At 44.3% G+C, this 25,745-nt stretch overlaps 2 protein-coding genes across 2 annotated transcripts in view; one reads left to right on the top strand and one right to left on the bottom strand.

Annotated features, from left to right (window-relative positions):
- Positions 1 to 1,340: 1,340 nt before the first annotated feature.
- Positions 1,341 to 24,516, bottom strand: LOC102807610 (THO complex subunit 7 homolog). Its single transcript, XM_085497188.1, has 7 exons — positions 24,452 to 24,516; positions 16,023 to 16,146; positions 15,387 to 15,514; positions 15,059 to 15,203; positions 11,225 to 11,291; positions 1,746 to 1,815; positions 1,341 to 1,566 (listed from the first exon to the last, which is right to left on the bottom strand). The coding sequence occupies exons 1-7, from the start codon at positions 24,471 to 24,473 to the stop codon at positions 1,490 to 1,492; spliced, it is 633 nt and encodes a 210-aa protein (XP_085353314.1). The 5' UTR covers positions 24,474 to 24,516; the 3' UTR covers positions 1,341 to 1,489.
- Positions 24,508 to 25,745, top strand: part of LOC102807102 (uncharacterized) — a 98,302-nt gene continuing 97,064 nt past the window's right edge. Inside the window, exon 1 of the mRNA XM_006815922.3 lies at positions 24,508 to 24,635. The gene's annotated coding sequence lies outside the window, so the exon portion shown is untranslated. The remainder of the gene's footprint in view (positions 24,636 to 25,745) is intronic.

Genomic DNA, 25,745 nt, shown 5'->3' with positions numbered 1-25,745 from the left:
CCCCACATTTAAAGTTTGTGTATGTGTGACATACATAGTGAGAACTGCCAAACATGTATCCTTGCTACAGTCCCACATTTAAAGTTTGTGTATGTGTAACATAAAGTGAGAACTGCCAAACATGTATCCTTGCTACAGCCCCACATTTAAAGTTTGTGTATGTGTAACATGAAGTGAGAACTGCAATATGCATATCCTTGCTACAGCCCCACATTTAGAGTTTGTGTATGTGTGACATACATAGTGAGAACTGCCAAACATGTATCCTTGTTACAGCCCCACATTTAGAGTTTGTGTATGTGTAACATACATAGTGAGAACTGCCAAACATGTATCCTTGCTACAGTCCCACATTTAGAGTTTGTGTATGTGTAACATACATAGTGAGAACTGCCAAACATGTATCCTTGCTACAGCCCCACATTTAGAGTTTGTGTATGTGTAACATACATAGTGAGAACTGCCAAACATGTATCCTTGCTACAGCCCCACATTTAGAGTTTGTGTATGTGTGACATACATAGTGAGAACTGCCAAACATGTATCCTTGTTACAGCCCCACATTTAGAGTTTGTGTATGTGTGACATACATAGTGAGAACTGCCAAACATGTATCCTTGTTACAGCCCCACATTTAGAGTTTGTGTATGTGTAACATACATAGTGAGAACTGCCATATGTGTATCCTTGCTACAGCCCCACATTTAAAGTTTGTGTATGTGTAACATAAAGTGAGAACTGCCAAACATGTATCCTTGCTACAGCCCCACATTTAAAGTTTGTGTATGTGTAACATAAAGTGAGAACTGCCAAACATGTATCCTTGTTACAGCCCCACATTTAGAGTTTGTGTATGTGTAACATGCATAGTGAGAACTGCCAAACATGTATCCTTGCTACAGTCCCACATTTAAAGTTTGTGTATGTCTAACATGCAGTGAGAACTGCCAAACATGTATCCTTGTTACAGTCCCACATTTAAAGTTTGTGTATGTCTAACATGCATAGTGAGAACTGCCAAATATGTATCCTTGCTACAGTCCCACATTTAAAGTTTGTGTATGTCTAACATGCAGTGAGAACTGCCATATGCATATCCTTGCTACAGCTACATATGTAAAGTTTGTGTATGTGTGACATACATAGTGAGCACTGCCATATGTGTATCCTTACTACAGCCCCACATGTAAAGCTTGTACCTGTAACATGCATAGTGCAACTTCATGATTATCCCTTTTCATACATATTTTGATGAAAATCTATAGTTTATTTGTGGAAAATATCACTGGTATAATAAGAAGAAAAACACAAAAAATGTACGAAATTCTGCAAACAAAGAATTAAAGATTATCTTGCTTGTTTTATTTGGTCAAATAACCTCCAGTCTAGTTTTGTGTAAAAAATAACACACAATCAATGTTCTGTTACAGATCCTAAAAGTTTCTCGAAAAAAATCCCAAGTGTAAAGTAAACATCTACAAATAAATCTCTAGCTAGTAGAGCCGAGTTCCATCGAACTGTCCAGCGTTGAATCCATCGGCGTTTCCATGGCATCTTTTTCATCTTCTGCAAAAACATATAGACAAAGATACAGTGATACAGAACGAAGTGATTTATTTTTGAATGCCAAACATTTTTGATGTTCCATGCAACAACCATTGAAAATTACTACAAACGGAATGATATCCTTCGACAAAAATATGAATGAGTGTTTTCAAATAATTCAACTTTTCATTCAATCTTACCGTCTAATATACGCTGCAATTCATGTATGGAGCTTATTAGAACATGGAACTGCTTTCTCCTTAGTTCAAGCTGAAATGATAAAAATACAATATTTAGATACAGGTATACCTGAATACACACATCATGCAGCTGGTACTAAACTCCTCATTCCCACTGTGGCATGGTGTGATGACAGTGTTCTGTGGCATGGTGTGATGACAGTGTTCTGTGACATGGTGTGATGATAGCGTTCTGTGACATGGTGTGATGACAGTGTTCTGTGGCATGGTGTGATGAGAGTGTTCTGTGGCATGGTGTGATGAGAGTGTTCTGTGGCATGGTGTGATGAGAGTGTTCTGTGGCATGGTGTGATGAGAGTGTTCTGTGGCATGCTGTGATGACAGTGTTCTGCGGCATGCTGTGATGACAGTGTTCTGCAGCATGGTGTGATGAGAGTGTTCTGTGACATGGTGTAATGACAGTGTTCTGTAGCATGGTGTGATGACAGTGTTCTGTGACATGGTGTGATGATAGCGTTCTGTGACATGGTGTGATGACAGTGTTCTGTGACATTGTGTGATGAGAGGGTTCTGTGGCATGGTGTGATGACAGTGTTCTGTGACATGGTGTGATGACAGTGTTCTGTGACATGGTGTGATGATAGCGTTCTGTGACATGGTGTGATGACAGTGTTCTGTAGCATGGTATGATAAGAGTGTTCTGTGACATGGTGTGATGAGAGGGTTCTGTAGCATGGTGTGATGACAGTATTCTGTGACATGGTGTGATGAGAGGGTTCTGTGGCATGGTGTGATGAGAGGGTTCTGTGGCATGGTGTGATGACAGTGTTCTGTGACATGGTGTGATGAGAGGGTTCTGTGACATGGTGTGATGATAGCGTTCTGTGACATGGTGTGATGACAGTGTTCTGTGACATGGTGTGATGACAGGGTTCTGTGGCATGGTGTGATGACAGTGTTCTGTGACATAGTGTGATGACAGTGTTCTGTGACATGGTGTGATGACAGTGTTCTGTAGCATGGTGTGATGACAGTGTTCTGTGGTATGGTGTGATGATAGTGTTCTGTAGCATGGTGTGATGACAGTATTCTGTGACATGGTGTGATGACAGTATTCTGTGACATGGTGTGATGAGAGAGTTCTGTGGCATGGTGTGATGACAGTGTTCTGTGACATGGTGTGATGAGAGGGTTCTGTGACATGGTGTCATGATAGCGTTCTGTGACATGGTGTGATGAGAGGGTTCTGTGGCATGGTGTGATGACAGTGTTCTGTGACATGGTGTGATGACAGTGTTCTGTGACATGGTGTGATGATAGCGTTCTGTGACATGGTGTGATGACAGTGTTCTGTAGCATGGTGTGATGACAGTGTTCTGTGACATGGTGTGATGACAGTGTTCTGTGGCATGGTGTAATAAGAGGGTTCTGTGGCATGGTGTAATAAGTGTTCTGTGGCATGGTGTGATGATAGTGTTCTGTGACATGGTGTGATGACAGTGTTCTGTGGCATGGTGTGATGACAGTGTTCTGTGGCATGGTGTGATGACAGTGTTCTGTAGCATGGTGTGATGACAGTGTTCTGTGGCATAGTGTGATGACAGTGTTCTGTGGCATGGTGAGATGAGAGTGTTCTGTGGCATGGTGTGATGAGAGCATTCTGTGGCATGGTGTGATGAGAGTGTTCTGTGGCATGGTGTGATGAGAATGTTCTGTGGCATAGTGTAATAAGAGGGTTCTGTGACATGGTGTAATAAAAGGGTTCTGTGGCATGGTGTGATGACAGTGTTCTGTGGTATGGTGTGATGATAGTGTTAGTGACATGGTGTGATGAGAGTGTTCTGTGGCATGGTGTGATGACAGTGTTCTGTGGCATGGTGTGATGACAGTGTTCTGTGGCATGGTGTGATGAGAGTATTCTGTGGCATGGTGCAATGAGAGTGTTCTGTGGCATGGTGTGATGAGAGTGTTCTGTGGCATGGTGTGATGAGAGTATTCTGTGGCATGGTGCAATGAGAGTGTTCTGTGGCATGGTGTGATGACAGTGTTCTGTGGCATGGTGTGATGAGAGTGTTCTGTGGTATGGTGAGATGAGAGCATTTTGTGGCATGGTTTGATGAGAGCATTTAGGGGCATGGTGTGATGAGAGCATTTTGTGGCATGGTTTGATGATTGCATTCTACGGTATGGTGAGATGAGAGCATTCTGTGGCATGGAGAGATGAGAGCATTCTGGGGCATGGTATGATGATAGCGTTCTGTGGCATGGTGTGATGATTGCATTCTGTGGTATGGTGAGATGAGAGCATTCTCTGGCATGGTGTGATAGAAGCATTCTGTGGTATGGTGAGATGAGAGCATTCTGGGGCATGGTGTGATGAGAGTGTTCTGTGGCATGGTGTGATGAGAGTGTTCTGTGGCATGGTGTGATGAGAGGGTTCTGTGGCATGGTGTGATGAGAGTGTTCTGTGGCATGGTGTGATGACAGTGTTCTGTGGCATGGTGTGATGAGAGTGTTCTGTGGCATGGTGTGATGACAGTGTTCTGTGGCATGGTGTGATGACAGTGTTCTGTAGCAGTGGCATGGTGTGATGACAGTGTTCTGTAGCATGGTGTGATGATTGCATTCTGTGGTATGGTGTGATGAGAGCGTTCTGTGGCATGGTGTGATGACAGTGTTCTGTGGCATGGTGCAATGAGAGTGTTCTGTGACATGGTGTGATGACTGTGTTCTGTGGCATGGTGCAATGAGAGTGTTCTGTGACATGGTGTAATAAGAGCGTTCTGTGGCATGGTGTGATGATAGTGTTAGTGACATGGTGTGATGAGAGTGTTCTGTGGCATGGTGTGATGACAGTGTTCTGTGGCATGGAGCAATGAGAGTGTTCTGTGGCATGGTTTGATGATTGCATTCTATGGTATGGTGAGATGAGAGCATTCTGTGGTATGGTGAGATGAGAGCATTCTGTGGCATGGTGTGATAGGAGCATTCTGTGGTATGGTGAGATGAGAGCATTCTGGGGCATTGTGTGATGAGAATGTTCTGTGGCATGGTGTGATGACAGTGTTCTGTGGCATGGTGTGATGAGAGTGTTCTGTGGCATGGTGTGATGACAGTGTTCTGTGGCATGGTGTGATGAGAGTGTTCTGTGGCATGGTGTGATGACAGTGTTCTGTGGCATGGTGTGATGACAGTGTTCTGTAGCAGTGGCATGGTGTGATGACAGTGTTCTGTAGCATGGTGTGATGATTGCATTCTGTGGTATGGTGATATGAGAGCATTTTGTGGCATGGTTTGATGAGAGCAATCTGGGGCATGGTGCGATGAGAGCATTTTGTGGCATGGTTTGATGATTGCATTCTATGGTATGGTGAGATGAGAGCATTCTGTGGCATGGTGTGATAGGAGCATTCTGTGGTATGGTGAGATGACAGTGTTCTGTGGCATGGTGTGATGACAGTGTTCTGTAGCATGGTGTGATGAGTGTTCTGTGGCATAGTGTGATGACAGTGTTCTGTGCAATGGTGAGATGAGAGCATTTTGTGGCATGGTTTGATGAGAGCATTCTGGGGCATGGTGTGATGAGAGCATTTTGTGGCATGGTTTGATGATTGCATTCTATGGTATGGTGAGATGAGAGCATTCTGTGGTATGGAGAGATGAGAGCATTCTGGGGCATGGTATGATGAGAGCATTTTGTGGCATGGTTTGATGAGAGCATTCTGGGGCATGGTGTGATGAGAGCATTTTGTGGCATGGTTTGATGATTGCATTCTATGGTATGGTGATATGATAGCATTCTCTGGCATGGTGTGATAGAAGCATTCTGTGGTATGGTGAGATGAGAGCATTCTGGGGCATGGTGTGATGAGAGTGTTCTGTGGCATGGTGTAATGAGAATGTTCTGTGGCATGGTGTGATGAGAGGGTTCTGTGGCATGGTGTGATGAGAGTGTTCTGTGGCATGCTGTGATGACAGTGTTCTGTGGCATGGTGTGATGAGAGTGTTCTGTGGCATGGTGTGATGACAGTGTTCTGTGGCATGGTGTGATGAGAGTGTTCTGTGGCATGGTGTGATGACAGTGTTCTGTGGCATGGTGTGATGACAGTGTTCTGTAGCAGTGGCATGGTGTGATGACAGTGTTCTGTAGCATGGTGTGATGATTGCATTCTGTGGTATGGTGATATGAGAGCATTTTGTGGCATGGTTTGATGAGAGCAATCTGGGGCATGGTGTGATGAGAGCATTTTGTGGCATGGTTTGATGATTGCATTCTATGGTATGGTGAGATGAGAGCATTCTGTGGCATGGTGTGATAGGAGCATTCTGTGGTATGGTGAGATGACAGTGTTCTGTGGCATGGTGTGATGACAGTGTTCTGTACCATGGTGTGATGAGTGTTCTGTGGCATAGTGTGATGACAGTGTTCTGTGCAATGGTGTGAAGAGAGCGTTCTGTTGCATGGTGTGATTACAGTATTCTGTGGCATGGTGTGATGAGAGCATTCTGTGGCATGGAGAGATGAGAGTGTTCTGTGGCATGGTGTGATGAGAGTGTTCTGTGGCATGGTGTAATGAGAGTGTTCTGTGGCATGGTGTGATGAGAGCATTCTGTGGCATGGTTTGATGAGAGTGTTCTGTGGCATGGTGAGATGACAGTGTTCTGTGGCATGGTGTGATGACAGTGTTCTGTAGCATGGTGTGATGAGTGTTCTGTGGCATAGTGTGATGACAGTGTTCTGTGCAATGGTGTGAAGAGAGCGTTCTGTTGCATGGTGTGATTACAGTATTCTGTGGCATGGTGTGATGAGAGCATTCTGTGGCATGGTGTGATGAGAGTGTTCTGTGGCATGGTGTGATGAGAGTGTTCTGTGGCATGGTGTGATGAGAGTGTTCTGTGGCATGGTGTGATGAGAGCATTCTGTGGCATGGTGTGATGAGAGCGTTCTGTGGCATGGTGTGATGACAGTGTTCTGTGGCATGGTGCAATGAGAGTGTTCTGTGACATGGTGTGATGACTGTGTTCTGTGGCATGGTGCAATGAGAGTGTTCTGTGACATGGTGTAATAAGAGCGTTCTGTGGCATGGTGTGATGATAGTGTTAGTGACATGGTGTGATGAGAGTGTTCTGTGGCATGGTGTGATGACAGTGTTCTGTGGCATGGAGCAATGAGAGTGTTCTGTGGCATGGTTTGATGATTGCATTCTATGGTATGGTGAGATGAGAGCATTCTGTGGTATGGTGAGATGAGAGCATTCTGTGGCATGGTGTGATAGGAGCATTCTGTGGTATGGTGAGATGAGAGCATTCTGGGGCATTGTGTGATGAGAATGTTCTGTGGCATGGTGTGATGAGAGGGTTCTGTGGCATGGTGTGATGAGAGCGTTCTGTGGCATGGTGTGATGAGAGCGTTCTGTGACATGGTGCGATGAGAGCGTTCTGTGACATGGTGTGATGATAGTGTTCTGTGACATGGTGTGATGAGAGGGTTCTGTGGCATGGTGTGATGACAGTGTTCTGTGACATGGTGTGATGATAGCGGTCTGTGACATGGTGTGATGACAGTGTTCTGTAGCATGGTGTGGTGACAGTGTTCTGTGACATGGTGTAATAAGAGGGTTCTGTGGCATGATGTAATAAGTGTTCTGTGACATGGTGTGATGATAGTGTTCTGTGACATGGTGTGATGCGAGTGTTCTGTGGCATGGTGTGATGACAGTGTTCTGTGGCATGGTGTGATGACAGTGTTCTGTAGCATGGTGTGATGACAGTGTTCTGTGGCATAGTGTGATGACAGTGTTCTGTGGCATGGTGTGATGAGAGCGTTCTGTGCAATGGTGTGAAGAGAGCGTTCTGTTGCATGGTGTGATTACAGTATTCTGTGGCATGGTGTGATGAGAGTGTTCTGTGGCATGGTGTGATGAGAGTGTTCTGTGGCATGGTGTAATGAGAGTGTTCTGTGGCATGGTGTGATGAGAGCATTCTGTGGCATGGTGTGATGAGAGTGTTCTGTGGCATGGTGTGATGAGAGCATTCTGTGGCATGGTGTGATGAGAGCATTCTGTGGCATGGTTTGATGAGAGCATTCTGGGGCATGGTGTGATGAGAGCATTTTGTGGCATGGTGTGATGATTACATTCTGTGGCATGGTGTGATGACAGTGTTCTGTAGCATGGTGTGATAAGAGTGTTCTGTGGCATGGTGTGATGAGAGTGTTCTGTGGTATGGTGAGATGAGAGCATTTTGTGGCATGGTTTGATGAGAGCATTCTGGGGCATGGTGTGATGACAGCATTTTGTGGCATGGTTTGATGATTGCATTCTATGGTATGGTGAGATGAGAGCATTCTGTGGCATGGTTTGATGAGAGCATTCTGGGGCATGGTGTGATGAGAGCATTCTGTGGTATGGTGAGATGAGAGCATTCTGTGGCATGGTGTGATAGGAGCATTCTGTGGTATGGTGAGATGAGAGCATTCTGGGGCATGGTGTGATGAGAATGTTCTGTGGCATGGTGTGATGAGAGGGTTCTGTGGCATGGTGTGATGAGAGCGTTCTGTGGCATGGTGTGATGAGAGCGTTCTGTGACATGGTGTGATGATAGTGTTCTGTGACATGGTGTGATGAGAGGGTTCTGTGGCATGGTGTGATGACAGTGTTCTGTGACATGGTGTGATGACAGTGTTCTGTGACATGGTGTGATGATAGCATTCTGTGACATGGTGTGATGACAGTGTTCTGTAGCATGGTGTGGTGACAGTGTTCTGTGACATGGTGTAATAAGAGGGTTCTGTGGCATGGTGTAATAAGTGTTCTGTGGCATGGTGTGATGATAGTGTTCTGTGACATGGTGTGATGAGAGTGTGCTGTGGCCATGGTGTGATGACAGTGTTCTGTGGCATGGTGTGATGACAGTGTTCTGTGGCATAGTGTGATGACAGTGTTCTGTGGCATGGTGTGATGAGAGCGTTCTGTGCAATGGTGTGAAGAGAGCGTTCTGTTGCATGGTGTGATTACAGTATTCTGTGGCATGGTGTGATGAGAGCATTTTGTGGCATGGTGTGATGAGAGCATTTTGTGGCATGGTTTGATGATTGCATTCTATGGTATGGTGAGATGAGAGCATTCTGTGGTATGGTGAGATGAGAGCATTCTGTGGCATGGTGTGATAGGAGCATTCTGTGGTATGGTGAGATGAGAGCATTCTGGGGCATGGTGTGATGAGAATGTTCTGTGGCATGGTGTGATGAGAGGGTTCTGTGGCATGGTGTGATGAGAGCGTTCTGTGGCATGGTGTGATGAGAGCGTTCTGTGACATGGTGTGATGAGAGGGTTCTGTGGCATGGTGTGATGACAGTGTTCTGTGACATGGTGTGATGACAGTGTTCTGTGACATGGTGTGATGATAGCATTCTGTGACATGGTGTGATGACAGTGTTCTGTAGCATGGTGTGGTGACAGTGTTCTGTGACATGGTGTAATAAGAGGGTTCTGTGGCATGGCGTAATAAGTGTTCTGTGGCATGGTGTGATGAGAGTGTTCTGTGGTATGGTGAGATGAGAGCATTTTGTGGCATGGTTTGATGAGAGCATTCTGGGGCATGGTGTGATGAGAGCATTTTGTGGCATGGTTTGATGATTGCATTCTATGGTATGGTGAGATGAGAGCATTCTGTGGCATGGTGAGATAAGAGCATTCTTGGGCATGGTATGATGACAGTGTTCTGTGACATGGTATGATGACAGTGTTCTGTGACATGGTGTGATGATAGCATTCTGTGACATGGTGTGATGACAGTGTTCTGTAGCATGGTGTGGTGACAGTGTTCTGTGACATGGTGTAATAAGAGGGTTCTGTGGCATGGCGTAATAAGTGTTCTGTGGCATGGTGTGATGAGAGCGTTCTGTGGCATGATGTGATGAGAGTGTTCTGTGGTATGGTGAGATGAGAGCATTTTGTGGCATGGTTTGATGAGAGCATTCTGGGGCATGGTGTGATGACAGCATTTTGTGGCATGGTTTGATGATTGCATTCTATGGTATGGTGAGATGAGAGCATTCTCTGGCATGGTGTGATAGGAGCATTCTGTGGTATGGTGAGATGAGAGCATTTTGTGGCATGGTGTGATGAGAGCGTTCTGTGGCATGGTGTGATGAGAGCGTTCTGTGGCATGGTGTGATGAGAGCATTCTGTGGCATGGTGTGATGATTACATTCTGTGGTATGGTGAGATGAGAGGGTTCTGTGGCATGGTGTGATGATTGCATTCTGTGGCATGGTGTGATGATAGCGTTCTGTGGCATGGTGTGATGAGAGCATTCTGTGGCATGGCGTGATGAAAGCATTCTGTGGTATGGTGTGATGAGCGGGTTCTGTGGCATGGCGTGATGAGAGCGTTCTGTGGCATGGCGTGATGAGAGCGTTCTGTGGCATGGCGTGATGAGAGCATTCTATGGCATGGTGTGATGAGCGGGTTCTGTGACAGACGGATTCCTGGCTGGCATAGTGGAGAGGGGGTACAAAACAAATGTCCTGCCCTGCATGGTCCCCTGTGAAATCGGAGGCCTGATGGCCAGCCCTCTGTCGGCCGCCTGTGGACTAGGTCTAGGTACCACCAGTCTGTGCCCCACCTGCTTCCCAAAAATGATGGGAAGGTCGGGGCTTGGATTGGGGGGATCCCAGGAGGAAGCATCCCTTGAACGCGAATATCGTTTGCTGGTGTGCTTCTTCCGGCTTGCTAAGCAAGGTGCAACTGCAGTGGAGGCAACCTGCTCCCCCTGCATTTGGTCTACCCAACCTGCAAGGGATGCAATTTGTCCTGGCAGGTCCTCAACCACAGCACAAATCTCTGAGGCAAACCCTGACACGCTGCGAGGAGGAATCCACTGAGGGACCCGCAAAAGGCCCTCATAGGAGCAACAAGCTCCAGGATCGCAGCCTAACCGTTGCTGGCACGATTGAGCAAAATTCTGCCTGCAATAGCAGACTGCAAGGATGCCCTCAGATCAACAAGGGGATCCACTGCTGTCTGGCCTCCCACTCATCAACACAGTACCAAGGTACCTGTAGGACTTTCGCTCATGCTAGCACTCCATTCACAAGGCCCCAGAACTGAAAGCATGATCAGTCTTGGCAACACGCACACGACCCTGAAAAACATCCCAGACCTTGAAATCCCAGTTGCGTCATTTGAGTTTTTTTGCTCACGGCTTCTTCAGAAAACTGAATTGCACTGTTTTTGCTATGATGCACACTCAGTGCATGGTGTGATGCCACAGTGGCGTTGCTCTCTTTGCCTTGGTCACGTGGTGTGTGACGTGGAAGAAAATCTATGAAGTTATGGGGCTTCCCCTGACCTGGATTTCTCTCTCTGTCATTGGCTGAATCACAGATTAATGCCTACAGTTCAAAATAGTCATTTTGACTGTCCGGAGTCTATGGTGGGTAATTGAACATAGTGAATTAGTACAAAGCATCTCACCTTATTCTCAAGAGCAGCTTTCTGTTCTGTCAGTGAAGACAAGTGCCTGTCCAATTCTTCTAGTTTCCTAAGAAATTTATTGAAAATAATAATAATATGTAAGCAAGTACAGTAATCAGAGATAATGTTGAAGTTTACTTCCTAAATGTTTTGTTCAGATTGAAGTACACCAAACTTGCAATGTTACTAGTAAAACTAACTTTATAACAGGAGTTTAACTGTCCGAGTCAACTTTTGTTACTATTTACAAATTTTGAACCCACATAATATTGGAAATGATATCCAAAAAGAAATTATGTCATTTGATACAAAATTATCAGAAAATATTGAAAAATACTTTTTAAAAATGTTGAACCAAATCTTTTTTTTTTTGTATTTTTTGTTATTGGGTACTCGTAAAAATTTACTTATCTGTGGATAAAGAAGTTATGCTTACATTCCTGTGTAGCTCAAAGTTTTTTCAAAGTGACATTTCTCAAAGCTTCGGAAGGAGAATGATTTATTGCTCACACTCAGAAACTTTATGTTTGCTTTTTGCACCAAAACTTGAGAAAGAATTATGGTTCTCAAAGGGTTAAAGGGGAACTAAATAGAGCCTATTTTGGTGTTTGTATTGTATATTTGATTATAAATTTGAAAAAAAAAAAAAAAAAAAATGATTATCTTCAGAGTTATGATGATTTAAATATGAGAAACCATAAACCTGTGAAGGACTTCCGTTTGCGCCATCTTGCCATAAAAAACGCCCTCATGAGGTATAAACAGGTAAGGTAACAAAGCATGATGACGAAATAGTATCTGATTAAATATAAGCAACTTAGGGAGCCATAGTTAGCTGGACTGGTGAATTGACTTCTAGTCTAGGTTGTTTCTACTTTTACGTTAATGTTATTTACAAGCGTATCAACATACAAACATTATGGATGTGCGATTGATCAAGACAGGCATTTTGTTTTGTTTTGCATTTTGTGCCGTTTCCAGTACTGGACTGTGCGGCGTGCAAATTATTCAAAATATGCATCTTGAGTTCATAAGGTGGTGGTGGAAACATTTTCGCCCATGTATTCACGGGGCTGCACTGGCAAATCATGGGACAAGTGTCACAGGAACACCAAGCAGATTGTTCACAGACTTCCGTGTAATTTGAAATAAAACTATCATCTGAACAAGGGGCATCGTCGACGATATACTCTCATCACTCACACTGGACTGATCTGAATCGTCACAGTATACCGTACTTCCCTGATCATAAGCCCGGAGGCATGAACAGGTAAGGGAAAAGTAAGGGATGAGCTTGTACTCTAGGACCAACCAACCAAATTATTTTGTTTCGGGGTTAAACACTGTAACCATCTTGCAAACAACGAAATATTATCCAAAAAAACTATTCGTTCACCACACCGGGCTCGGGGAAATAATACTTATTTTTGAAAAAAATATGCGTCATTGATTTGAACGACACTTACAATGAAGAAACAAACATGTTCATAAAAAACACACATTTTATTACAATACGATTTACATACCGTCTGAATTTACGGTGAAATAATGGGTAGGGTCTGCGAGGAAACAGTGGACGAAGGCATTTATCATTATCTTCGTTTTGGTATGTTTTCGATCGTACGCAAACTCACGACGCAAAGCAATTTTCCACCATGACATTTTTCAGCACGATTTGACCTGGAACAACTTCCTTTGACATAACAAAATGATGTGTCCTAATGATGAAATTTTCCGATTATTGACAATGATTTTTTAACGCAATGCGGAAGTGAATTACCGCAATGTTAAAATGCGACCTGTAGCACTGATTGCAACGGAAAAACAATGATTTTTTCCCTAAAAACTGGCAATTCGCAATTTCCGAAATATAAACGACGGTTAATAGTAACCTTTCTCGGTCGCCAACATGTCTCATCGTTCAAAGCCTTTCATGGTAGTCTCAAAGTAAACCATGCCCAATAACCAGGTACACGACTTAACGATCACATTTTTGGCTTTTCGAAAGCTACTACTCAAAGAAATATGGATTACTCCAGAATTGCAACATCGGGGCTCATCCTGAGTAAATGATAGAAGAGAAAGGTTGCGAACCACTTTGTGTACGTTCGCCATGCACTCTGAATTGAATGCGAGTTTTCTCATAAAACTAAAAGCATGAACCAAACTACCATGCCAATCACGATTATTATGAAATGAAACACATCTTTTACACGCATATTTTAAAGAATATCGTCGACGCCCAGTAAAAACACTCTGGGCTTATAATCGTGAATACTCTCAACTCGATAAATACCATGGACGTACGTCCAAGATAAATACCAAGTAAAACAAGTCATTGTCAATGACACGTCCCCGTTCCATTCATATTTGAGTGACAATCACATATACATTCAAAGCAGATCATGACCGAAATGCACCTGCATATGTACAACATGCATGATTGAGATCCGGTTCCGAAATTGTGAAAATACGTGATTTTGATGCATTTTCTGCCTTAAAATGGCCATCATTCAGCTATTGTTAAGCGGATCATGAAACAAACGCACATATCTATTTGTGACATGATGCACCATGTGTGTGTGAAGTTTGAACTTGACCAATCCAAACATGTCTTGGATACGGATCCAGAACTGAATTCTTTTACAAAATGGCCGCCAGTCGGCCATTTCGAACTTAATCCGAAAAAAAAAAATGACATGCATCAAGGTCCTATTATATTTAATGTATATACCAAATTTGAACGAAATCCGTCCATGCATAACTGAGATCCGGGTCCGGAATGGTGAAAATGTGCGATTTCAATGCATTTTCGGCCTTAAAGCGGCCGCCATTTGGCTATCGTTAATGAGATCATGAAACAAATGCACATACATATTTGTGACATGATGTACCTTGTGTGTGTGAAGTTTGAACTCGATCAATCCAAGCATGTCTCAGATACGGATCCAGAACTGAATTCTTTAAAACAAAATGGCCGCCAGTCGGCCATTTCAGACCCGATCCAAAAAAAAAATGACGTGCATCAAGGTCCTATTATGTTTAATGTATGTACCAAATTTGAACAAAATACGTCCATGCATAACTGAGATCCGGGTCCGGAATGGTGAAAATGTACAATTTTGATGCATTTTCGGCCTTAAAATGGCCGCTATTCGGTTATCGTTAATCGGATCATGAAAAAAATGCATGTGCATATGTCCCATATAATGTGTGATGTATGAGTGAAGTTTGAACTTAATCGGTCCATGCATGTTCGAGATACAGGTGATTACGGACGCATGCACGGACGAACACAGGGCAAAACATAAGTCCCCGTTTTCGGACTATGTCCGAACGGGGACTAAATATAGGGATGGGCTTCATACTCGGGAGGGGCTTACGATCGGGGAAGTACGGTACTTTAACATAATTGGTCTTTCACTCTCAGAAAACTGTGATTCAAACACATGATGTTCAACCCAAGTTATAAAAAGCACACTGTGCATATAAAAGTTGAGTTTGTACTAGTAGTACACAATGCTTGGCAGCATGAACGGCTATGTACAATGGCGTATACGAATGCGATCAGATACTAAAACGTCATAGCTTTGAAAAGTACCCGGATGTTAAATATGTTCGTTCATTATTTATTCCCTTCCATGAATGGCCTCCATGGTGTTTAATTGCAAGCACTTCAAATGCCTATCCAAGCTACAGTTATAATTAAAACAAAATTAAACCACAGCAATGTTATTTCGAATACAGTTTAGAATATACACAACTATATATATGGCCGCATTTAGGTTCACTTTAATACATACAAATAAGATATCAGTTTACTGTGTTACTCACTTCAGTGTTTTCTGTCTATCTGGATGTTTCTGTATAACTTTAGCTAATGCATCATATTCTTGTCGATTCTTCCTCACACGCTTGGCATGTTGCAACTCAGATTTACTTGAGGAAATAGTATGATGTGCGTCACTGATTGCTTTTTCTGTAAATTGAAACAATATTATACTATAATCAGTTAAACAATTTTTCTTCTTAATTTGTCTCTTTTCAAATTAAAATGGAGAGATGGAAGATGCACATTGTCATGTTTCTTGGCCATTTTTGTGATGTCATGTATACAGTTTACTTTAATTAACATAATGGTAGTAGTCGGCACATTACTTACCAATATCTTTATAAATTTGTTCATATTTTGCCATCTCTCTAAGATTCATATCATACACCATTTTTGTTTTCTCCATAGAGAATTCACACTGGGTCAAAGTGGACAACATCCTCTGATACGTGGCAGTACTGAATGAAAGAGAGTATGTAAAACATTATATATATACCTGACAGACATACACTTTAAAAATGCTGGAAATATATTTATATGCTTCTCATACCAAATACCAGATCACACTCGGTAATGAATTCTTACTGTAACAATACTACATGTACATGTAGTATAAATTCTTGGTTTGCTAAGGTGTAAAAATACATGAAGGTGTAAAAACATGTTTTATCTTTTCATGAGTTATTGTTCTTCTTGAAGATTTATCTTGGAGGAAAATTTTAACATAGGCATGTTAAAATTTTATTGACAGACAAGTGTACAAAGGTGGTATATTTAGTTGATGTACTGGGGAATGCATTTTTTCACCAACTCAATGCAATCACGCTGTGTTTTTATGCCAATCACAATTAGAGACATTTTTTAATTTATTCATTTAAAAACAGATTAACATCACATTCATCTGTTCTAACCAAAACACAAAGATGGCTACCCAGAGATAAGCAAAGCAACACTTGTAGTACTAACCATTCTTCATCTGTTCCACTAGAGTGACACCACTTTATAAAAGTCTTCAATAAATTACTTATTCTTCTGTCATCTCCGCCTCCATCACCATCAAAAAGCAACCTTTTACGAATTATTGTTTCATCTGCGTATTAAAAATAATTGGTATGTAGTACACACAAACTTGACTTGCATGGCATCTGCATGCCCTCAAAACGTACAGATCAACATGCACACAACAATATTATGGCTTCTGCATGCCTGCACAACTCGCCTCAGACACATTTTTGGACGCTTTTGAGGCACCCGTAAATAAATGCACTTAAAATATGTGAACTTTGTTATGACTGACCGATGTAAATCTGAATTGGAAATACAAGTACCCTCATTGGCCCGGCATCATGTTTTTGTGTGTCAATAGTCACGATAGAAAAACTTTCCATTGTACCCACCACCCATAATCCTAACTCTAACCGTACCCCCCATCACCCTCAAAATAGTAGATGCCCCTTTTGGAAATACAAAATAGGTGGGCCAGTTACAAAGTGGGCAGCAGGAAAGGTGGGCTAGTTACAAAGTGGGCAGCAGGAAAGGGGGGCCAGTTACGAAATGGGCCAGCAGGAAAGGTGGGCCAGTTACGAAGTGGGCAGCAGGAAAGGTGGGCCAGTTACGAAGTGGGCCAGCAGGAAAGGTGGGCCAGCAGGAAAGGTGGGCCAGTTACGAAGTGGGCAGCAGGAAAGGTGGGCCAGTTACGAAATGGGCAGCAGGAAAGGTGGGCCAGTTACAAAGTGGGCCAGCAGGAAAGTTGGGCCAGTTACAAAGTGGGCAGCAGGAAAGGTGGGCCAGTTACGAAGTGGGCAGCAGGAAAGGTGGGCCAGTTACGAAGTGGGACAGCAGGAAAGGTGGGCCAGTTACGAAGTGGGCAGCAGGAAAGGTGGGCCAGTTACGAAATGGGCCAGCAGGAAAGGTGGGCCAGTTACGAAGTGGGCCAGCAGGAAAGGTGGGCCAGTTACAAAGTGGGCCAGTTACAGAGTGGGCCAGTTACAGAGTGGGCCAGCAGGAAAGGTGGGCCAATTACGAAGTGGGCTAGCAGGAAAGGTGGGCCAGTTACGAAGTGGGCAGCAGGAAAGGTGGGCCAGTTACGAAATGGGCAGCAGGAAAGGTGGGCCAGTTACAAAGTGGGCCAGCAGGAAAGGTGGGCCAGTTACAAAGTGGGCCAGCAGGAAAGGTGGGCCAGTTACGAAGTGGGCAGCAGGAAAGGTGGGCCAGTTACGAAGTGGGCAGCAGGAAAGGTGGGCCAGTTACGAAGTGGGCCAGCAGGAAAGGTGGGCCAGTTACAAAGTGGGCCAGTTACAGAGTGGGCCAGTTACAGAGTGGGCCAGTTACAGAGTGGGCCAGTTACAGAGTGGGCCAGCAGGAAAGGTGGGCCAATTACGAAGTGGGCTAGCAGGAAAGGTGGGCCAGTTACGAAGTGGACCAGCTGGAAAGGTGGGCCAGTTACAAAGTGGGCAGCAGGAAAGGTGGGCCAGTTACAAAGTGGGCCAGCAGGAAAGGTGGGCCAGTTACGAAGTGGGCCAGCAGGAAAGGTGGGCCAGTTACGAAGTGGGCAGCAGGAAAGGTGGGCCAGTTACGAAGTGGGCCAGCAGGAAAGGTGGGCCAGTTACGAAGTGGGCCAGCAGGAAAGGTGGGCCAGTTACGAAGTGGGCCAGCAGGAAAGGTGGGCCAGTTACGAAGTGGGCCAGCAGGAAAGGTGGGCCAGTTACAAAGTGGGCCAGCAAAAAAGGTGAGTCAGTTACAAAGTGGGCCAGCAGGAAAGGTGGGCCAGTTACGAAGTGGGCCAGCAGGAAAGGTGGGCCAGTTACGAAGTGGGCCAGCAGGAAAGGTGGGTCAGTTATGAAGTGGGCCAGCAGGAAAGGTGGGCCAGTTACGAAGTGGGCCAGCAGGAAAGGTGGGCCAGTTACGAAGTGGGCCAGCAGAAAAGGTGGGCCAGTTACAGGGTGGGCCAGTTACAGGGTGGGCCAGTTACAGGGTGGGCCAGTTACAGAGTGGGCCAGCAGGAAAGGTGGGCCAATTACGAAGTGGGCTAGCAGGAAAGGTGGGCCAGTTACGAAGTGGGCCAGCTGGAAAGGTGGGCCAGTAACAAAGTGGGCCAGCTGGAAAGGTGGGCCAGTTACAAAGTGGGCAGCAGGAAAGGTGGGCCAGTTACAAAGTGGGCCAGCAGGAAAGGTGGGCCAGTTACGAAGTGGGCCAGCAGGAAAGGTGGGCCAGTTACGAAGTGGGCAGCAGGAAAGGTGGGCCAGTTACGAAGTGGGCTAGCAGGAAAGGTGGGCCAGCAGGAAAGGTGGGTCAGATACGAAGTGGGCTAGCAGGAAAGGTGGGCCAGTTACAAAGTGGGCCAGCAGGAAAGGTGGGCCAGTTACGAAGTAGGCCAGCAGGAAAGGTGGGTCAGTTACGAAGTGGGCAGCAGGAAAGGTGGGCCAGTTACGAAGTGGGCCAGCAGGAAAGGTGGGCCAGTTACGAAGTGGGCAGCAGGAAAGGTGGGCCAGTTACGAAGTGGGCAGCAGGAAAGGTGGGCCAGTTACGAAGTGGGCCAGCAGGAAAGGTGGGCCAGTTACAAAGTGGGCAGCAGGAAAGGTGGGCCAGTTACAATGTGGGCCAGCAGGTAAGGTGGGCCAGTTATGAATTGGCCCAGCAGGTAAGGTGGGCCAGTTACGAATTGGGCCAGCAGGAAAGGTGGGTCAGTTATGAAGTGGGCAGCAGGAAAGGTGGGCCAGTTACGAAGTGGGCCAGCAGGAAAGGTGGGCCAGTTACGAAGTGGGCCAGCAGGAAAGGTGGGCCAGTTACGAAGTGGGCCAGCAGGAAAGGTGGGTCAGATACGAAGTGGGCTAGCAGGAAAGGTGGGCCAGTTACAAAGTGGGCCAGCAGGAAAGGTGGGCCAGTTACGAAGTAGGCCAGCAGGAAAGGTGGGTCAGTTACGAAGTGGGCAGCAGGAAAGGTGGGCCAGTTACGAAGTGGGCCAGCAGGAAAGGTGGGCCAGTTACGAAGTGGGCAGCAGGAAAGGTGGGCCAGTTACAAAGTGGGCAGCAGGAAAGGTGGGCCAGTTACGAAGTGGGCCAGCAGGAAAGGTGGGCCAGTTACAATGTGGGCCAGCAGGTAAGGTGGGCCAGTTATGAATTGGGCCAGCAGGTAAGGTGGGCCAGTTACGAATTGGGCCAGCAGGAAAGGTGGGTCAGTTATGAAGTGGGCAGCAGGAAAGGTGGGCCAGTTACGAAGTGGGCCAGCAGGAAAGGTGGGCCAGTTACGAAGTGGGCCAGCAGGAAAGGTGGGCCAGTTACGAAGTGGGCCAGCAGGAAAGGTGGGCCAGTTACGAAGTGGGCCAGCAGGAAAGGTGGGCCAGTTACGAAGTGGGCCAGCAGGAAAGGTGGGCCAGTTACGAAGTGGGCCAGCAGGAAAGGTGGGCCAGTTATGAAGTGGGCAGCAGGAAAGGTGGGCCAGTTACAAGGTGGGCCAGCAGGAAAGGTGGGTCAGTTACGAAGTGGGCCAGCAGGAAAGGTGGGCCAGTTACGAAGTGGGCCAGCAGGAAAGGTGGGCCAGTTACAAAGTGGGCCAGCAGGAAAGGTGGGACAGTTACAAAGTGGGCCAGCAGGAAAGGTGGGACAGTTACAAAGTGGGCCAGCAGGAAAGGTGGACCAGTTACAAAGTGGGCCAGCAGGAAAGGTGGGCCAGTTACGAAGTGGGCCAGTTACAAAGTGGGCCAGCAAAAAAGGTGGGTCAGTTACGAAGTGGGCCAGCAGGAAAGGTGGGCCAGTTACAAAGTGGGCCAGCAGGAAAGGTGGGCCAGTTACGAAGTGAGCCAGCAGGAAAAGTGGGGCAGTTACGAAGTGGGCAGCAGGAAAGGTGGGCCAGTTACGAGGTGGGCCAATTACAAAGTGAGCAGCAGGAAAGGTGGGCCAGTTACAAAATGGGTCAGCAGGAAAGGTGGGTCAGTTACGAAGTGGGCAGCAGGAAAGGTGGGCCAGTTACAAAGTGGGCCTGCAGGAAAGGTGGGCCAGTTACGAAGTGGGCAGCAGGAAAGGTGGGCCAGTTACGAAGTGGGCAGCAGGAAAGGTGGGTCAGTTATGAAGTGGGCCAGCAGGAAAGGTGGGCCAGTTACGAAGTGGGCAGCAGGAAAGGTGGGCCAGTTACGAAGTGGGCAGCAGGAAAGGTGGGCCAGTTACGAGGTGGGCCAGTTACGAAGTGGGCCAGCAGGAAAGGTGGGCCAGTTACGAAGTGGGCCAGCAGGAAAGGTGGGTCAGTTACGAAGTGGGCAGCAGGAAAGGTGGGCCAGCAGGAAAGGTGGGCCAGTTACGAAGTGGGCCAGCAGGAAAGGTGGGCCAGTTACATGTACAAAGTGGGCAGCAGGAAAGGTGGGCCAGTTACGAGGTGGGCCAGTTACAAAGTGGGCCAGCAGGAAAGGTGGGCCAGTTACGAAGTGGGCCAGCAGGAAAGGTGGGCCAGTTACAAAGTGGGCAGCAGGAATGGTGGGCCAGCAGGAAAGGTGGACCAGTTACAAAGTGTGCCAGATACTATTTTAACAATCATTAAAACCACTCTACAAACTTTCTAATAACTTTGAAATTATCCCATATCAGTTGTGAATTCTAGTACTCGGAAATAGTAGTTTTGTCGATGTTTTGAGGGGATGATGCAACGCCATATACGTGACTCAATTTGACGGGCGTTAGTTTCGAGGTAGTGTGTTGCTATTTCCCATGCTATTTCCATACCGTACTAGTCGAAATACATGTTCACTAAAATTCAAACCAACATGCTTTGTTTGATGAGTTTCATTTCATGAAATGCTTGATGAGTAGGCTTATGCATATGCATATGAACACATATCGAATGTATTATATACCAGGGCTGAATTGTCCAGACACCCTTTCGAGGTGCATTGTTGTCCCTGTGAATCAAATTGTGTAGTCCAGTATTGAATGATAGGCAAAACTAGTAAACAACATGGCGGACTCAACTCGCCTGAACGTTCGGGCGTCGATCATGAAAATAGTGAATAGCTGTCAGAATTTGCTACTTTACGTACGTGGATTGCTGGCTTTGACCCACGCATCAGTTATTCCTTTCTGATTGTCTCCGGTAATTAGTACAACCTGTTTATTGACAGTACGAAGAAATTACAGCAGCAAAGTTAGCACCGCTAGCATATTTAACAAGCAGCCTATCGGCTGAGATAGCTCCGCTGTTAGCAATGCACATTTCAATTAAAGAACTGAAGACATCATTAGAAAATGAACAATATGTATAGTATCAAAGCAATCGGTTATTAACAAGAAGTCGAAAATATCACTTTTTACCAAAAATGACAAAAATATTCACCAAAATTAGAGAATTGAAGATATCATCACGAAATGAACAAATCTGAGAAAGGTCTACATGTAGTATCTATATATGTAATATCAAAGCAATTGAACTTTTGGTTTTTAACAAGAAGTCGAAAATATCACTTTTTACCAAAAATGACAAAAATATTCACCAAAATTAGAGAATTGAAGATATCATCACAAAATGAACAAATCTGAGAGAGGTCCACATGTAGTACCTATATATGTAATATCAAAGCAATTGCACTTGCGGTTTTTTAAAAGAAATTGAAAATATCACTTTTTACCAAAAATGACAAAAATATTCACCAAAATTAGAGAATTGAAGATATCAACATGAAATGAACAAACCTAAGAGAGGTCTACCCAAGGTACATATACACCAAGTATCAAAGCATTCAGGCTTGTAGTTTTCAAGAAGAAGTTGAAAAAGTAAAACATTGACACGGACGACGCCGGACAATCACTCATATGATAAGCTCCGCTCGATAAAGTCGACAGCGGAGCTAATAAAGCTTTCTTAGCATGCAGAATGTACATACACACACACATATATATTTATATATAAATTGTATGGATTAACATATTTGTGGTGCCTCGATATCTGGTGTGGGATCTTCACATTTCATGGCGACGACACGTTGGTTCAAAAAACTTGACTAAAAATCATATAATGAAGTCACAGTCAGCTGGCATCGGTGTCGCTGGGTGTATATAATAGAGGGAAGTTGCGCAACCAAATTTGCCGAGTTTACAGTTTTTCGCTGATAAGAAAAAAACTAAGGCAAAAACTCACGGTTTTTCAGAATTGTTGTAATAAAGACATTATTCTCTATCAATAATCTGCCCAAAACAGGAATATTTCTACTAATTCTTGTGTTTTTTCGACGTTTTTTGAAAAACCTGTGATTAGGCTGTGAAAGTAACAGTTGTTACATTCCGGAAGGGGTGAAACGGAAGAGCATCACCAGGCGATGGACGCGGGGCTCTTTGGCAACGACCGCAAACGTATCGTGTCCAGTCATTGGTTGGCCACATAGAGGTCAAAATACGTATTCTATTTTTATGCGTTAAATGTTTTGGGTGGATTATTGATAGAGTTTTTGCCTTAGTTATATTTTTATCAGCGAAAAACTGCGAACTCAGCAAATTTGGTTGCACAACTTCCCTTAGCCAGGGACGTGTTTGGTTGATAGATGTACAGGGACGTGTTCGGTTGATAGATGTCCCCACCACAGCCCTGCGTACCTCCATAGACAATGTCCGGGACTTTGAAAAATATAAATTTGTTAATGAAATAACATGCCCAGGTGCCAAAAATGATGAACGATCACCAGATACAAAAATGTATATCCAAAACTCCCAGTTCGGAGTCCAATTGTGGATGAAATCGTATACTTTGCCCTAATAACAAACACATTCTCTTGCATGAATGAAATTAAAAATGGCGGCGTTTGGTGGATAATTCTTCCGGTACCTACGCGTTTACATTTTGTCCGTCTTTACTAGTCGCTTTTTAAAGACATTTCAGTTTCAGATCACTTTGTAATGGTTATTACGGTTAACTATCGTTATTTCAACTGATTTCGGCTGGGAAACTACTTATTTTTAACTTGCGCGCACCAATTACGATGCGCTCCCGGACTTTGTCTATGGAGGTACGCAGGGTGGGGACATCTATCAACCGACCGCGTCCCCGTACACATAGCACTGTACGCAGGGCTAAACTTCCCTCTATCATATACACCCAGCGACACTAATGCCAGCTGACTGTGAATGAAGTCAAACGGTAGGTGTTGCCTCTGTACAAGTTGTTTTTGACATAGTACAGCTAAATATTGTATATCGTGTATATCGTATTAGGGGGTAATCAAATAACTGGCCAACTTTTCCTACGGGCCCACTTCACCGACGAATTTGCTGGCTCGTAACTGGCCCACTTCTCTGGATACCACTTTTGGGACCACGTAGCCCTGAGTACAGTCCTGTAGGTTGGCCTCCTTCCGCTGATCATTCGGCCCCCACAGTCCTGAGAAGTCGCATAGAGCAGGGATTCGACACTATTGTGAAGGAATGTATTGGGCGATTTAAGAGGCATTCAGCTTTGCAGTTAAAAAATAAGCAGGTCGTCACGTCTAACTATTCTGTATGCCTTAACTGGAAGTGAAATTACATAAGATTTTCTACTCTAGTCGATCAAATCGACATTTTCCAACGTCAACCGAAAGTATACACCGCCATCTTGTTCTTGACGTATTTATAAACAAAACGTTGTTTCGTTGCGTAAAACTAGTTTTTGCCAACGTTCCAGTGCTGTAGGTTCGTTTTTCGGCCGCAAAAAGGGTATTTGTGATCGCTGGATTTGATTGATAGATGTTTTAGCTGGTTACAATCATGTAAACTGCAGAACGGTTCTCCGCCATAAATTTGTAGGCGGGTGTCGAATCCCCGGTCTATGCGACTTCTCAGGACTGTGGGGGCCGAATGATCAGCGGAAGGAGGCCAACCTACAGGACTGTACTCAGGGCTAGGGACCACGCACCTATATTGTATCATGGACGTACATTGCTAGTACGTCCATGATTGCATATACAATCTTGAGGGGCATATGCATTTGAATTGTGTGCAGGAGGATTAGAGTTTGGATTTGTACATTGAAAAGTCTTTCTAAAAAAACTTTCAGTCACGCGAATGACCTGTGAAATGCAAGGAATATCGATTTTTCTTTATCTGGCTTTGTTTTTAATAACTACAGACATGCTACCAACAACGGATTATGTTTTACATACTAGCAGCAATTTCAACACGTTACAAAACGTACTAATATAAACAGTTGGCGCTTTCGATTACGGTTCCTTACTTCCGGGCGTTTCAATGGCTATTATACACGTTTATCGGTGACAGTATGCACTCGTGACATGGCTCTCCAGGCTGAATCGAAATGTATATGCATTATTTCGCAGTTAAAACTTTTTCCAGACGTCACTGACTTTTTTTTACGACATTCAAGTAAAATATAAATGCACAAAATCTCGATATTGGTTGAAAATATTCTCGCAATGATTGACTCACCGTCGGGTGTGGAGGCAGCCATCTTTGATTCGATCAAGCTTTCCCACAACGCTTTGCGGTAAACACCGGTGAACCTGTGAGAGCGGTTCTGACGATTGTGGCAAAAACAAGACATGCAGAAAAAAGTGACTTTGTGTCATTGTTCTCCAGTTGTTATATCATAGCAACAAATAAACCAAACAAGGTGAGAGTTATTTTGGATCCCGTATACAAACTGAACGTCTAAGTAGTCTAAATCTAGAGATGAATTTATTATTGTAGTTACGTGACAAAATTCGGATCGTGTTGTTCGGTTACGAGTCGAACTTCAAACACCCTTTATTGTGTTACATCATATAATTCAGCTGTGATTTTATTATTAAATTTACAAGTCTGTAAATATGATTTCTAAAATATTTAGTTAATCATTACAGATGAAATACATTTATTATTATGTTACTTGTTAGGGAGTCGTCGACTCACTAACATGATGACTGACATGCAAATTAGTACATTTGTATATACTCGTATTGTATTCATTCAAAGGTAGATACAGATAAGGGCATTCAACTAGGGTGACGTGCGAAGATCTCACTGATCATGAACAATTTTGAGACAAACACAATTTTTAAACATATTTAGACAGTGTTAGACAAGTTTGTGATATGGTCATGGTTTTAGTGTCCTTCAAAATTTTTGTGCGCTGCCAATATTTTTTATTTGGAACTCATAAACATAATTTCATAAATTTTAGTTCAAAACAAACCCCTTTATTTACAGAGATTGCAATTGGCAGCTGCTATTTCTAGTATCTTGAACACGCAACTATAATCACTTACTTTGAAGAATGTAATTTCTATCTCAACAACAGTTGCGGTAACAACCTGAGGTACTGGTACATTACTTGGGGTTTGCAACGCCCATAGTACTGTATGGTGACATCACGTCAAGATCCCATTTAAGTCTCATCTCTAGATAGCGAGACTGATGCTACGACCTTCTGACATGAAATGGACGGTTTGTCATAATCAATAAAACATGTATTACCACATTCATAGTAAAAAAATGTAATACATTGAAAATTTACAGAAAATATAGTTATCGTAATCCGTCATATCGTGAGCAGCTATTTTGATCCACCTGGACATCCCAGTATCCAGAGTTACCTCGGGCATGTGCATTTGCATTTTTCTGAGTTAGAATGCTTATGCGAGAGCAAGATTGAAATGGGATCTTGGTATCATGTCATCGTAGTTGCAAACCCCAAGTAATGTACCTCTGGTAACAACTGATAACATGTTTATTCGTAAAACCG

This window comes from Saccoglossus kowalevskii, chromosome 3, assembly GCF_978046115.1.
Source record: "Saccoglossus kowalevskii chromosome 3, keSacKowa6.1, whole genome shotgun sequence".
Taxonomy (NCBI): domain Eukaryota; kingdom Metazoa; phylum Hemichordata; class Enteropneusta; family Harrimaniidae; genus Saccoglossus; species Saccoglossus kowalevskii.
This window is presented reverse-complemented; position numbering and strand designations above follow the sequence as displayed.